The sequence below is a fragment of the Stegastes partitus genome, unplaced genomic scaffold, assembly GCF_000690725.1.
Source record: "Stegastes partitus isolate 25-593 unplaced genomic scaffold, Stegastes_partitus-1.0.2 Scaffold685, whole genome shotgun sequence".
Classification (NCBI taxonomy): Eukaryota; Metazoa; Chordata; class Actinopteri; family Pomacentridae; genus Stegastes; species Stegastes partitus.
The window spans coordinates 227,070-240,777 of record NW_007578416.1 but is presented as its reverse complement, the minus strand read 5'-3'; the positions used below and the strand labels follow the sequence as shown (position 1 = coordinate 240,777).

The 13,708-nt window shown below is 38.5% G+C and overlaps 1 protein-coding gene across 1 annotated transcript in view; it reads left to right on the top strand.

Annotated features, from left to right (window-relative positions):
• hydin (HYDIN axonemal central pair apparatus protein) overlaps positions 1 to 13,708 on the top strand; it is a 98,610-nt gene that overhangs the window by 64,398 nt on the left and 20,504 nt on the right. The window contains exons 43-62 of the mRNA XM_008290584.1: positions 42 to 183; positions 1,279 to 1,426; positions 1,554 to 1,647; positions 1,789 to 1,892; positions 2,907 to 3,032; positions 4,085 to 4,249; positions 4,633 to 4,845; positions 4,956 to 5,159; positions 6,262 to 6,488; positions 6,580 to 6,762; positions 7,277 to 7,396; positions 7,473 to 7,632; positions 7,713 to 7,885; positions 8,089 to 8,287; positions 8,981 to 9,074; positions 9,552 to 9,645; positions 9,756 to 9,924; positions 10,333 to 10,415; positions 10,588 to 10,743; positions 12,297 to 12,352. Of these exons, the coding sequence (XP_008288806.1) occupies positions 42 to 183; positions 1,279 to 1,426; positions 1,554 to 1,647; positions 1,789 to 1,892; positions 2,907 to 3,032; positions 4,085 to 4,249; positions 4,633 to 4,845; positions 4,956 to 5,159; positions 6,262 to 6,488; positions 6,580 to 6,762; positions 7,277 to 7,396; positions 7,473 to 7,632; positions 7,713 to 7,885; positions 8,089 to 8,287; positions 8,981 to 9,074; positions 9,552 to 9,645; positions 9,756 to 9,924; positions 10,333 to 10,415; positions 10,588 to 10,743; positions 12,297 to 12,352 (2,910 nt within the window). The remainder of the gene's footprint in view (positions 1 to 41; positions 184 to 1,278; positions 1,427 to 1,553; positions 1,648 to 1,788; positions 1,893 to 2,906; positions 3,033 to 4,084; positions 4,250 to 4,632; positions 4,846 to 4,955; positions 5,160 to 6,261; positions 6,489 to 6,579; positions 6,763 to 7,276; positions 7,397 to 7,472; positions 7,633 to 7,712; positions 7,886 to 8,088; positions 8,288 to 8,980; positions 9,075 to 9,551; positions 9,646 to 9,755; positions 9,925 to 10,332; positions 10,416 to 10,587; positions 10,744 to 12,296; positions 12,353 to 13,708) is intronic.

Below are 13,708 nucleotides of genomic sequence, written 5' to 3'. Positions count from 1 at the left end.
CAAGTATTATTAGTGTTATTCGAACTGTGTGTGTCCTTCAGAGGCTCTGCAGAAGGAGAAAATGGACAGGGAGCAGCAGTGGATGCAGGAGCTGGATGAGGAGCAGTACGAAGCTCTGTCAGAGGAGGAGAAGAAGAGCCTCACCCAGCGACACATGGAGACACTCAAACAGCAGAAACTCAGGTACTGGCTGGAAGATGTGCAAAACTCTCTAAATTACACACACTTGTGGTAAACTGCTTGTTTTAGCCTGACATATGCTACGTGTTGCATTCATGAGATGCCCTCCTGAGCATGAGGCTAGTTGTTTTACTGCGCTTGAGGGCAAAATTCTTTCACAGAAATGCTGCGAAAGTGTATAAAGAAGAGTTTTACAGCGCTGTCAGAAATCAACAGAGAAAAAGGTCAGCAGAGTCAGTCATGGTGTTAGAGGACCTAAAACAATCTTTAATCTATGCCAGGAGAGGGAGTTTAAATCACTTGCATGAGTGACTTTTTGTATGAATAAACGTGTTTGCATGAGTGGTTCTTCTTGAAGGCCGTTGAGTGCTGAATCTTTTTAAAATTGTCTCAGTGCTCTTGTAGGAGGAACAAAATGTCTGAAGCAAGAAATATAAATGATTACATTACATTAAAGAAGCAACATTAAATGCTGCATAGCTGCTGAGGAGTAATAAACAGTATTAAACATTAGAAATTGCAAATAAATGTACAATATGTTGACATTTCTAGATGAAACCTTTATTTACCTTGTCAGTTTTTTACTTATTTTTTTTCACTATTCACCCGATACAAACAAGCCAAACAAGCAGTTTCACAATATATATAAAGAATGACGTTATAGACATGTATTACATGGTTTAAAACACATTATAATGTAGTTAAAAGTCACTGTAAGGACATTTTTCAGTATTTAGAAATGTACGGTGACACTTCTTCTCGCATGAAGACATATTTTGCATTATTACAGTTGTGTTTTACTATATTGTCATCAATTTACTGTTTAAATCCCTCAGTTATGGGTGCCCAATGGAGGAGGTCTACTTGTTGACAAATACATTAAAAAAAACTTTTAATACATAAATCATGTTTTAAATGTATATTTACTGCATATACATGTCAAACAAGGGAACATAGCATGAACCGTTTCAAAAGGAATGTTTTTAATAGTCTACATTTGGAGAAATATTGCTCACAATTCCTAATTAGACTGCTGGAAACACATTTAACTATTTTAGAAAACCTCCCTGTACTTACATGAGCATGCATGTTTTTCAGGGAGCAGATGGAGAAAGAGCTTGAAGAAAAGAGGCAACAGGAGGAGATACAGAGGTTGAAGGAAGAAGACTTGAAAAGGAAGAAAAAGGGAGGAAAGAAGGACATCAAAGAAGTATCAAGGAAGAAGAGCTTGTTGGAGAGAAAGCAGGTGTGTATCTAAGTCCCAGCTCTCCTCAAATACATCCATATGAACCAAAATACATGCAAAACTCTTGTATACAAATTGTCTCATAGTTAGTGCTCTTGTAAATTAATTGGTTTCATTTCCCCTGCAGTCAACAGGAGCACTGAATGGACAGAGGATGTCTTCCTGTGGCAACTCGAAAGAGTCGCTAGTGGACGCAAAAGAGACATTTAACTCAAATGAAGGTAAAAAAAAACTGTAAAAACAAAAAATATGCCAAACATAGAAATTCTTAAATAATTTCTGTTAGCGTCCTAGAAAATGTGTGTAATATACAGGCTGTATTATGCTAACATGCTGACTTATGGTTCTCTTTGTTCCTGCAGTGCATCATGGCAAAGAGGCTAATGATGCACAAAAGCAGACAGAAGAAACCAAAGCATCCAATGCAGAATCTCCTCAACCTGCAGGCAAACTGGAGAAAGAAAAGGTCAGTTTAGTGCTCGGCAACGACAGCAACACGTTAAATATCATCGCAATATATATGTATTACATTTAATACAAACTTGAGCAACTTATCTGAGGAACTTAGGCTACATTTATGCTGCAATTTTTTTGTTATAAATTAACAAGTACCTGCTCTGATATTATGGAATACAGTATGACTGAGCAGCACACCAGGTGTTGGGGAAGGTTGAGTGATAAGCATTTTATAAATCACCGTATATTACTGACCAGCACTGGAGGAATATAGAGTATATTAGGGACAGGATATACAATATGCATGTTCCTTCTTTAAGGTTTGGGGTTCCAGATTGTGGTTCTCTGAAACCCAGACATTGACTTTATTTCTTTCAGGTGTTCTTAATAAAGTGGGCGTTTAGTTTATATAAACGTAACCCTACAGGCCCAAGTGTTACGGTTTTGCAACATTAAAAATCCTCCAAATCATGTGTATTGTACTTTTTTTTAATTAGCTAAAAACAAAATATCAGCCAAATACTTGATCAGAAAATCGCTGAAACCTGTCCAAAACAGAGAGCCAGTAAAAAGCCTTGTTGTCTGAACTTAGACTGTTGTAATTCTTACTGTATAAACATTTTCCCATCACAAATGAGGTGATACAGTTCAGACTCCGCAGTGTCAGGATGTGCAGTTTCTGTCTACAGATCCAGGAATAACTGTATTTTCAGTAACTAACTGGGTGTGTTATAAAACAGGCCTAAGTAAAATATGATACCTCTTTAACTCTTTAGTTAATTGAAACCTACAGTATACATTTGTAGTAAATTTTCTTACATGTGCTGGACTTATGGGTTCAAAAAGTCACACTGTAGACTAGAAAGAACAGTGTACATAGAGATCCGTATTATGAATTGTTAGCAGTGTGTTCAGGCCATCTACAGCTGAAATCAAAGATATGTTGATCTGCATACTGCGTATGATCCAATGACATTACATAGTTTTATACCTAGCATTAAGTATATTGGTGACTGAATCTCAGAGTACAGAAACTGCAGCGATAAAGAGGCAAGCAGAAGACAAGGAGCTGAAGACAGGCAAAAAGGTGACAGAGAGAGATAATAAAGAAGTACCAGAGAAGAGAAGCCCGTCTGGCATAAAGCACATGGTTTTCAGCCGCTTATCTGTGAACCACTTACTCAAAACCAAAGTCCACACATGCATTATTTGTCAGCAGGTGATTTTTCGTTCTTTTATTTATTTTTTTCTCCAGTCAACAGTTTCACCAGATGGTCGTCGGATGTCCAGAGAATCGCCAGTGGATGCAAGAGAGCCACGAAATTTAAATGAAGGTGCCACCAAATGTAAGTATTTATTTCATCCAGTTCATAGAAACTTTTTAACATATATTACTGAATGAAATGATAAGGCTACAACTTTGCTAATTCTTTAGTCTTACCATTTTAAGACATTTTTGTCCAGCGAGAGTCTCTAAACCCAAAATCTACTCCTGATAAAATGACCGTATCATTAATTAGAATAAAACCAACACAGTCCACTAAGAAATGACTGTCATTCTGATGATCAAAATCAAAACTGACCATTTAGAAAACAAAAAGCCATGATCAGAAATTATCCGTTTTTTGTTAATGCAGTACATCAGAGTAAAGAAGCCAATCAGGTGCATGAGAAGACAGAAAAAGCAAAGAAAATACAGGCAGAAACTTTGCAACCTGCAGACAAGCTGGATGGAGAAACGGTGAGTTTCATGTTATGGCATGCATGTTGTTACGACAATAATGACAACAAATAGAAAAAGCAATCATCTAGAAAAGTGGTCGTATCATTTATTCAGTCACTGGTGTTTGAATTATACATTGAAATCTTACAGTGAATCCTGGAAATATACACAGACATTCAGTGTGCTCCCACATTTCAGTTGTAACAATATATTATTATTATTGTTGTTATTATTAATTTTTTTACCATAAAATAGCATTTTAGTTAAAGCAGCAAAGAGTTGCATCCATAGTTTCCTGAACACATCCTATAATTATTTTTAAAAAGTACATTATAATGTTGTGATTGCAGTTAATAGTTTTCTAGTAATTAAATAAGAATACTTTTATGTGCAGCGGATTAAAAGGTCAATAAAAAAAAAGAATTTACGAGTCACTTTTAAATTTTATTTCTTTGACACGCCTTTGCTCACTTGTCTAGTCGGTTGTGGATAAGCTGCAGTCTCAGTTCAGTGACTATGAGCAGAGCCAGGTCCAGGTGGAGCACATCCTGCGTCATTGGGACCGGACCCGGGGCTTGTTGCTGGTCCCGTTCCCCAGCAAAGAAGCCCCAGCAGGTTTACAGGATGCCTCAGCAGAGAAACCGGTAAGTGTGCTGACTGTCAGTTGTATTTTCTCTATAGAAAATTGGGAAGCTGTGCTTCTTCATCTTCCACTGAACTTTATTCCATATCCTACAACAGCAGCTTTTTACTTTCAGGTAACTTTGCAGTCAGGCAGACCTTGAACCAGCATAAATAATGTACTCTGTCATTAACTTCTCATCATAGATTTAGTGTAAGACATGCACTCAGTTATAGCAAACTGGAGCATATTTGTGGAGTTAAATATAAACAAGATAGCGGTACAGTAGTTCCTTGTCCTGTATTTCCTGTGAAACTTTGTATTTGACTACACAAAATGAGAATTGCAAAGTATTACAAAAGCTGGAACCCATCATTCTCGTCCATTATCACCCCATGTGCACAGTCCCCCACTGGAAAGAGAAGCAAGAAAGTCAATAGCAAGTCCGTTCTGTCTCCGCTGCCCAGTCAGATAGCAGCAGCAGCTGAAGCAGACACAGCAGGAGACAATCCGTCTCAGCTGGACGTCATCCCTCACATTGTGCTAAATGCAACAGAAAAAGACTATGTGAGTGCTGCAGAGCTGCTCAAAGGCAGCACTCTGCCTCCACTGGACAAGGTACATTTGCCACATTTTACTATACTGTAGTTACTATAATTTCATCTCAAATTGTCCTAAGTGTTGCATTTCCACTAATCTGTTTCCTGTCTTTTCTTTGGTCTCCTTAGGTGTTGGATGATCTGGGGTTGGGACCGAGCGGCCCACCGATCCCTCCTCCCACCACATTCTCTATTGTTACTTTCCCCAAACACAGGGAGCAAGCCACCATTCAACAGAGCTGCTTTACCTTCCTGATTCCTTCAGGGCCGGACGAACAGGACGAGGAGAAGAAAGCGTCAGAGGATATGCAAGCATCAATTGTAAAGGTAATGGCACTCACCCAGAGGTAATTTCCCACATCAAAACATAAACATGTGAAAATGTGGTCCTAATTTAAAGAGTAATTAGCAATAAGAAGAAATACAGTTGTGAACAAAAACTTGCATACACTTGTACACAATGACTTCTACAACTCTTGTTTTCTATAATGGAATCACTGAAACACTCCTAAAAGATCTTTATCTAGAAGCAGCACCTTAAGGCTTAAGTGAAGTTTGCTTTTGATCACATTGACAAGGAAAAGGACTTCTGGAAGAAAGTTCTGTGGTCAGGAGAGGAGAAGCCAAGAACACCAAACCTACTGTCAAGCATGGTGGTGGCAGTATTATGCTTGGTGCTTTACACAAAGTAAATGGAATAATGAAGAAGGAGGATTACCAAAACATTCTTCTTGAAAACCTAAAATCGGCAGCCAGAGGATTGGCTCTTGGACACAGTTGGGTGTTCTGACAACACAATGAACACAAAAAAACATAAAAAGTGGCAAAGAAATTTGCCAAATTAGACTGGAATTAAGGTTTTAGATTGGCCTCCCCAAATTCTTAGCTTAAACCTCGTCCAGAACCTTTGGACTGTGATGAAGAAAAAGTCTGTGTCAGAAAGTCAACAAATTTAGTTAATCTGTACCAATTCTGTCAAGAGGGTGCTCAAGGATACATCCAGAAGCTTGTGGACGAAAACCAAAAGCACCTAGTTATGGTGAAAATGGCCACTTGGACATTTAATCAAATATGTGCAGTGCTGTATGTATATTTTCGACCCAGCAGATTTTGTCATATTAATAGAAAACCTGTGATACATTTATGAAAGAACAAAAATACATGATTGTTTTTTGTGTTTCATTGATTCCACCATCAAAAGTTTGTGTTAAAGGAGTCACTGGAATCGCAACACTGCCATGATATGCAAGGTCTTTACAAGTGTATGTAAACTTTTGTTCACGACTGTACAAGCTTCCATTCATCTCTATTATGTCCACAATGGTTTAGGAAACCAAACTTTAACAAATGAATGAAAAAGTGCAAATAAATTAATGTTAAAAATATTGAATGTTAAAGATTTTAAAATCAGAATGGTGTGTGTTTGTGCACAAAGGATGAAGCACCAACAACGGCCTCGAAAAGTCGCAGCAAGGGCAACATAAAGGAGAGTGCACTGCCAAAGGACAAAGACAAAAAGGGCAGAGAGAGTCAGCGGAGCAAGAGACGAACGAAAACAAAAGCCTCGGACTGGCCTCGTTCACTTTCACGGACCGCTTCCGTCTCTGACTGCGCCGAGCAGGACCAACACCAGGGAGACTTAGAGCTGAAACGCAGCCAGAGGCAAGACGAAACACACACAGATACATTGTCTGCTATTGCATTTGTTTTCCTAATTGTGTTTAAATGTGTTTGTGCATGTCTTTGCTTGTAGCCTGACAACATTTCGCTGGGTTGTACCAGCTGGCGGTGAGGTGGTGCTAAAGATGTGGTTCTACTCAGAGACACCGGGGACGTTCGAACAGACCTTCAACTTTGAGCTAGTTGGGATCCAGAGACGCTACCAGCTCATCTGCAGAGGAGTTTGCACCTATCCCTCCATCAGCAGAGACTACATGTCAGTCTGCATTGTTTGACAAAATCACATGACAGCTAACAGAAAGGGAAGAGAGGGAAAAGAAGGAGTTATTACATGGAAATAGACATGACAAAGTGTGCCCCCATGACTTTATACAATCTTATTTTTCTGATTGAGTGTTCTTAGTAAAGTCTCTGAACACTGGTCTCTTTCTGTTCAGATTAGAGAAGATCTAAATTAATTAAAATGTTGATATGCTCATCTGAGTTGCAAAGCTTGTGATGTAAGCTTCAATTCTTTATCTTGTCGGTTAGCATTCATTTTAACCAGCAAGAGAAGGTGGAGCAATTTTGGAATACTTAGACAAAATCCTGTTTGTGGATATCATACGCAGGTAGAGCCTTCATACAGGAAATTACAGGAACACCAGTGCTTCTATGTAATCCACCAAACAGACATTCTCTGGGGAAAAGTGCACTGCAGAAGTTACTTCAATCTGGATGACAGTGTGGTGCATTGCTGCAATTACAGTTGTCATTTGTGGTTTTCACAGGACACTCTTTGCCTTCAGTAAGAAGGTGCCACAAATGAAAGAAGGGCTTCACAAGACGTATGTGATCAAACCTGGATACTTTGAGTTTGGGCCTTTACTCTGTAGCAAGACCAGAGACAGGTGAGAGTGATGGCAGCGAATTGCTTAATGGGTTGTATCAGTCTTTGTATTTACAGATTTACTTGTGTCCGTGTAGATACAAGGAAAATAAGTACCCAGAGAACACAGAGAAGCTGGTGATTCATAACAACTCAGGTCTGGAGGCCGAAGTCCAGTTCTGTTTCCAGCATGATACTCAGGCAACCACATTTCTGCTGAACCCCCCGATGATGACCCTCAAGCCTGGTCAGAAACAGGTACGACATCACTCACACCGTCTGGTGAGTTGCTGCTCGGGCTGGTAGTACTCCATGTGAATATTCTTCCACCCTGCTAGGAGCTGACAGTGTGGGCCTACCCAACAAAACTGGGACAGATGAAGGACAGCGTGGTTTGCCATATCAAGGACAATCCAGAGCTTGTGGTCGTCGAGCTCTCCTGCTGGGGCGTTCGACCGGAGCTGGAGCTGGAAAAGAAGCAAATGCATTTTGACCGGATTTTGCTGCACAGGTATTGAAAAATGAAAAAACAAATTCAGGGAGGACAAATTAGCTTGACAAGTGATTTTGACAAAAGAAGAAGCAGCATGATAAAATCAAAATATTGTACATTAATAACAGAGATTCTGTTTTAGTTCTTGGGCAAAGTAAACTGTCTTCTATCTCTTTGTCCTTTTCTCCGCTCGACCCACCTCCTTTCATCCTCCTCCCCAGGAGCGACACACGTAGCGTGACAATGCATAATAAGACAGCTCTGCCGGTATCCTGGAGGCTGCAAGGCGTGGAGGAGTTAGGAGACGAGTTCACCGTGCCGCAGGATCACGGCATCATCGCTCCCAACTCCTCTTTACCTTTGAGCTTGCACTTCAGACCCAGAAAGCCACTGCATGTCAAGAAGATCTTACGTCTGGAGGTGGAGTAGAACTACAGAAGCACACATGCTGAAATTGTGAATAAATATGAAATGCAGTGTGAACTAGTTCTAAGCTCAAGATCATGTGGGAAGGTCAGACAAGACTATGTCACATTTCACACACAAAGGCATTGCAAAGTGCTGGACATAGTGCAAAATTAAAATGTTTAAAAAAATGTATTAAAAACAAGACATTCAGAATAACAGAGTAGAAAAATATTTAAAGATTAAATGTAAACTTTATTTTAGGACAGGCAATTTTAATAAAAGTACAGACAAGTGTAAAACAGAATTTATGGATAATTTAAAAGTGGCACATTCATTAAAAGTAGTGGAGAAAAAGTAAAGTTCTTCATCCTAGTTTTTAAAATGTTGGGACAAATCTAAATTTCAAGGAGAGCTAACGAATGTCCCTGCGTATCTGAGAGACCCACCAAGCTTGTACTCAGAAAACATGTTGATATATTTTGAGAGTGGTGAGAAAGTTATAGAGCTTAACGAGTGCTTTGAATTCAATTCTACACTTAATTGGAAGCCACTGCAACAATGTTAGATTTCCAAGTCTAGACTTGGTGTTTGGTACAGTGTTTTAAATGAGATGGAAATGTGTTATTGCGGAGCCCAGCATAGAGTAATCAAATGTACTTTCAAAAAATGCAGAAAATCAGTTCAGATGACAATGTTTTGTTTCAGGTATCTGATGTGGAGAAGATTGTTGGAATTGTGCACACTGAAAACATACAGGTCACTGCTGAAGCCTATGATGTATCTCTGGATATCATACCAGGTACAAACCTAAACATCTTACAAACATTTCATTTAAATTTAAAAGTTCATTTTGACTTTTGTAGCCTTTCCTGGCTTTCTACCATCCAAACTAACCTTTTGACCTTTTGACCTTAGAACCACCTGAATATTTTGGTGCCACTAGTAAAGTGCTGGTGAAATGTTAAGAATGAAAATATTATTTTTCAAACTAATCGAGAGGAAATACATGCTTTAAAAAAAAAAAAAAAAAAAAATCGAGAGGAAATACATGCTTTAAAAAAAAAAAAAAAAAAAGAAGTGAATATTTATTAATTTTGCACTTTCAGCTGTGTGACAAGATTTTGGCTTTTAGTTTGATAGAAGATGTTTTAATTCTGTGATTTTTAACCCAGAATCTCACTGCTGCTGACAGTGTTCACCACTGAGTGACTGAGCTGCTGCCCAGATGTCATAGTAATGACAAATAATATACTGAATACTCTTGTTTCTGCGACAGATGGACATCTAGACTTTGGAACCATCAGAGTCTTTGAAGAGGTCAAGCTGTCTCTCAAATTGAAAAACCTCGGAAAATATGAAATCGCCTACAAGTGAGTTTGAACTGCTGGTTCTTTACTTAAGTGTATTTTCAGCTCCACGTTAACTTGATTTTACTTCAATCTGGGACTTTAATTCACTTTTTTGCTTTCCTTTTCACAAGGTTTGCTTTTGAGCGGACAGACCCAACCCAGCCAAAGCTGGACTCGATTTTCTCAGTTTCTCCCCAGAGTGGAGCTATAAACCACAACGAGAAGCCCGCCATAGTGCACATCCTCTGCAGACCCAATAAGGAATTCTCAGTCAGGGAGCAACCTATCCTGTCTTGCCAGGTTCCAACCATATGTTGATGTCATATTGGAATGAAAAGGGCTTGCTGTGTTTTGGTGCCACAAGTTTTGATTTAGAATTTTCTCTTGCTCTGATTCCTCTCTGCATGATGTCAGTGTTACATTAAATAATGCAATGAAGGCAAAATAAAAAAACTAAATATGTAAAAATAATATGTAGATATAAGGGGAAGTTGCACCAAATCTGCACTGATGCTCATTGAGCCTGAGAAGATGTTGCTCTGACGGGTTTATATGATACATTGCAGAGTCATGACAGTGCTTCAGCGTTCCCATCTTAAAATGTTCAAGATTTCCAGTTTTCTCTAGACTTGAAATTTAAAAAGGTTGGACAGTGTGTTTACAAAATAGCTTCTTTAGCAACTGACTAACTGAACTAATTTTCTTCAGGTGATTGAACCCAAAATTGGAAAAGGAGGAGAAACCATAGCCATCATAAAAATCAAGGTTTCCGTCGAGTCTGTGTTCTCCAGGTGAATGCATGATTCACACTATCATCTTTTAAAAATACATTAACGAGCAGTACAGAAACAGTCAGTACATGCCAAACAGGACTGATCTAAGCTTCTTATTTTCTTCAGATGAAGTTGTTCTGAATTGTCCTGCGCACATATGGTGATAAATTTCTGTGTGGTCACTTTCTAGATACAAGATCACACCTGTGTGTGATATTAACTTTGGCCCGCTGGCTTACGGCTCCCAGAAACACCAGAGCTTCTCCATTGAAAACAGCGGAGTCTTTGAGGCCCAGTACACCATCCGCAGCACGATCACAGACCCTTCCCTTCTCATGAGGCCCGGGTAGGAGCACAGAACACACTCAGACACGCACAAGAAAAAACACACCTCCATAATCAAACTTAGAATGGAATTGCATGTTTTCAGATGTGCCTTAAAATGTACCAAAAAATGGAGAGCAAAGAATAGCAGTTTGAGAGACGGTGTTCTTCACACTTTAGAAACAATACCAAAACATGTAATTATTATGTCACATGATAACATAATGTCATAATAATAACCTGCACATTAAGTCTTATTGGTGCAGTCTGTGCAAAGGATGTAGTTCTGTCATGATAAAAAAAAATGAAAAACTAAACTAAAACAATATAGACGTCCTGTTATTTCAATTAGGTTTCTGTATTTTGTTTTTTAATTGTGAACATGACTAGATAGACTCGTGCAACCAGATCGTGACCTTGTACCAGTCCGGTCAGTGTTAGATACAGGGCTGCAAAGAAGACAAGAACAAGTCATTTATCTCCACCTGATTCGGTTTGTAGTGCCTTTTCTCTATCTTTGCTAATGATGACCCTCTTCACCATCAGCAGGGGAAACCCACTTCCAAATACTTTCACATGTGTTTTCTGTCCGCCACCAGAAAACGTATAATAATTATAATGCTGTATGAAACAGAAAAAGGCAAACCATCCTATGCTGATTATTCATGTTAAGGCATATTGGTTAAAAAAGGAACAGTTTTCTCATGTATTGGTGCTATTTTGATATTTAGATAAACTTAAGTTTCTGCTTCACACCTCATCTTCTTCATGTTCATTAATCGTTTTACTTTACACATATTATCTTGACTAAAAATATTTGTTTTAAGGTTCTCTCCAGTCAAAAATGTTCTTTTTGTAACTTCACTTAAATGTCTGGGCATCACTCTGAAGTTTGTGGAAGGTGGAAAGTTTCTCCGTGCTCACTTTAAATCACTGCAGCTTCCATAAGTAGGACATGAAGAGGTGGAATTTCCTTTGCAAATGCATGGACAAATGGACACCAATATGAAAAATCCATATGAATTCAAAAAGGTTGAGAACTCCTGCACTGATGTGATGGCGGTGGCATCACAGTAAACAGTTTCTTACATTGCTAAAAAAAAAGTTACAAGTAATAAAAACCAATGTGGCATATGTGGGCTGTAGCTTGGTTTCATATTAATTAATTAAAAGGAAAAAAAAAGCAAACTTCAGATTGTCTCATTATGTCCAATATGTTCATCAGGCAACATCTGTGGATAAATATACCGTCCATAAGTTTAAAAATGTATTACAGTTTGCTGCACGAGTTATGTTACAAGCTTAAGCTAGTTAAAAATGTCAGAACAAGTCCAGAACACTACAACATACTGCATAATAAAATGTAGGAACGTCCACTGTGGACCTGAAAAAGTTTGTCAACCATGAACACTGAAATGTCTCAACGGCTGCCTGGAAATTATGACAAGTTCATTGTCATTAAAATGTCTTGTCATTGTCTTAGTGTAACACCTCATAACATTATTCATAAAGAACAACTAGATGTTTAATTGTTTAAGTTAAATTGTGCTTAATGTACTTCTATTCTGACCTCAGGGGTCCAGCTAAGGCGATGCATCCAGAGAGTCTCTCAGGGAGACCCAGCAGTCCCAGCGTCAAAGTGAGACAACGGTCCTGCCAGAAAGACATGAGTGGTACACAGGTAAGAGACCGCAGGACAGTTCCTGTTCACTTATGTACTTTGTGTTTGAACAACACAAGCACAAACTGCAGTGCACTAATGACAGTCGCAAAAACACAGACTTCCAGCAAAACCAGCTTGTGTTATTCTTCTTCAGAATCAGTTTCTCAGTTGAACATGTGTGGATGAATTACTCCAATATGACATCTTGCCATTGTGCAGCTTATAGTAGTTTTGCCGTGTTTATGCAGAATAGAAAGTTAGAGAACCACTTTCTTACAGGGGTCACCGAAAAAGCATTACGTGCTCATTAGTTCCCATCATGTGCGTGTAAAAGAGAGTTTTGCCACTGATTTACAAGTTGCTTGAGGTATTATTCCAAAAAGTACATTTTCTATCTCACCTTTAGTCGTATCTTTCCTGCTTATGTCAGGCATCTGTTTTGAAATTAGTCAAGCTAACATAATTAAATCATAATTAATCACAAAACAGTCTTGATTATGTTTTTTATATCGTCAAGCATCACTGTAACTTGTCAAACAGGTGTAAACAGCTGTGTTAACTTCAGCTTATGGTGCTATCATTGCCGAAAACAAAACATTGTTCATGTCAGTAGTTCCACTGGTGCATCTCCTCTATTAACAAGTCAAAATGTCTGCTGTGAAAAGGGTCTGATAATCTGATTAATTAAAAAAAAAAAAGAAAAAAAGAAAAAAGAAAAGGAGTGCTCTAATTGTGATAACGGTTCCAGTTTGCAAGATTATTAAAGTAATTAAAGACCTCCTACTCATGAAGATCATTGTTGTTAACATGTCTGTATGGTGATTTTATATCCTGGAGGGCTGTCTTGAATAAAATCAACAGTCAACACCATGGCTGGCCACTTCCACCTTAAAACTGCAGTGTCCTAAAAACACAAACTTCCAGAAGAAACAATTCCTGTTGTTTTTCTTCTTCAGAATCCATTTCTATTCTCAACATGTATGGATGAATTCCTCAGATATTACATCTTCCCACTGTGTAGCTTTTGCCTTATTTTTAGGCAGAGTAGAAGGTGAGCTGGTGTGCTCGAGCTACAGCAAGTTTGAAAGGGTGGGTGGAGAAAGAGGCAGAGACTTTGTAGAGGAAGCAACAGTGTAGAGTTACATCTAAGCCATTTTAAGGTGTGAAGAGATTCTTTTCATTGCAAAAAAAAAAATCTAAATATGTACCTTTGAGGCACAGACAATTTTTTTTACTGTTAAACCAGTGACTCGACAGGAAATTTAAAACAATATGTAAAGATGCACAATGGACAGAGTGTTGACAGCAAAGAACAGACAGAGAG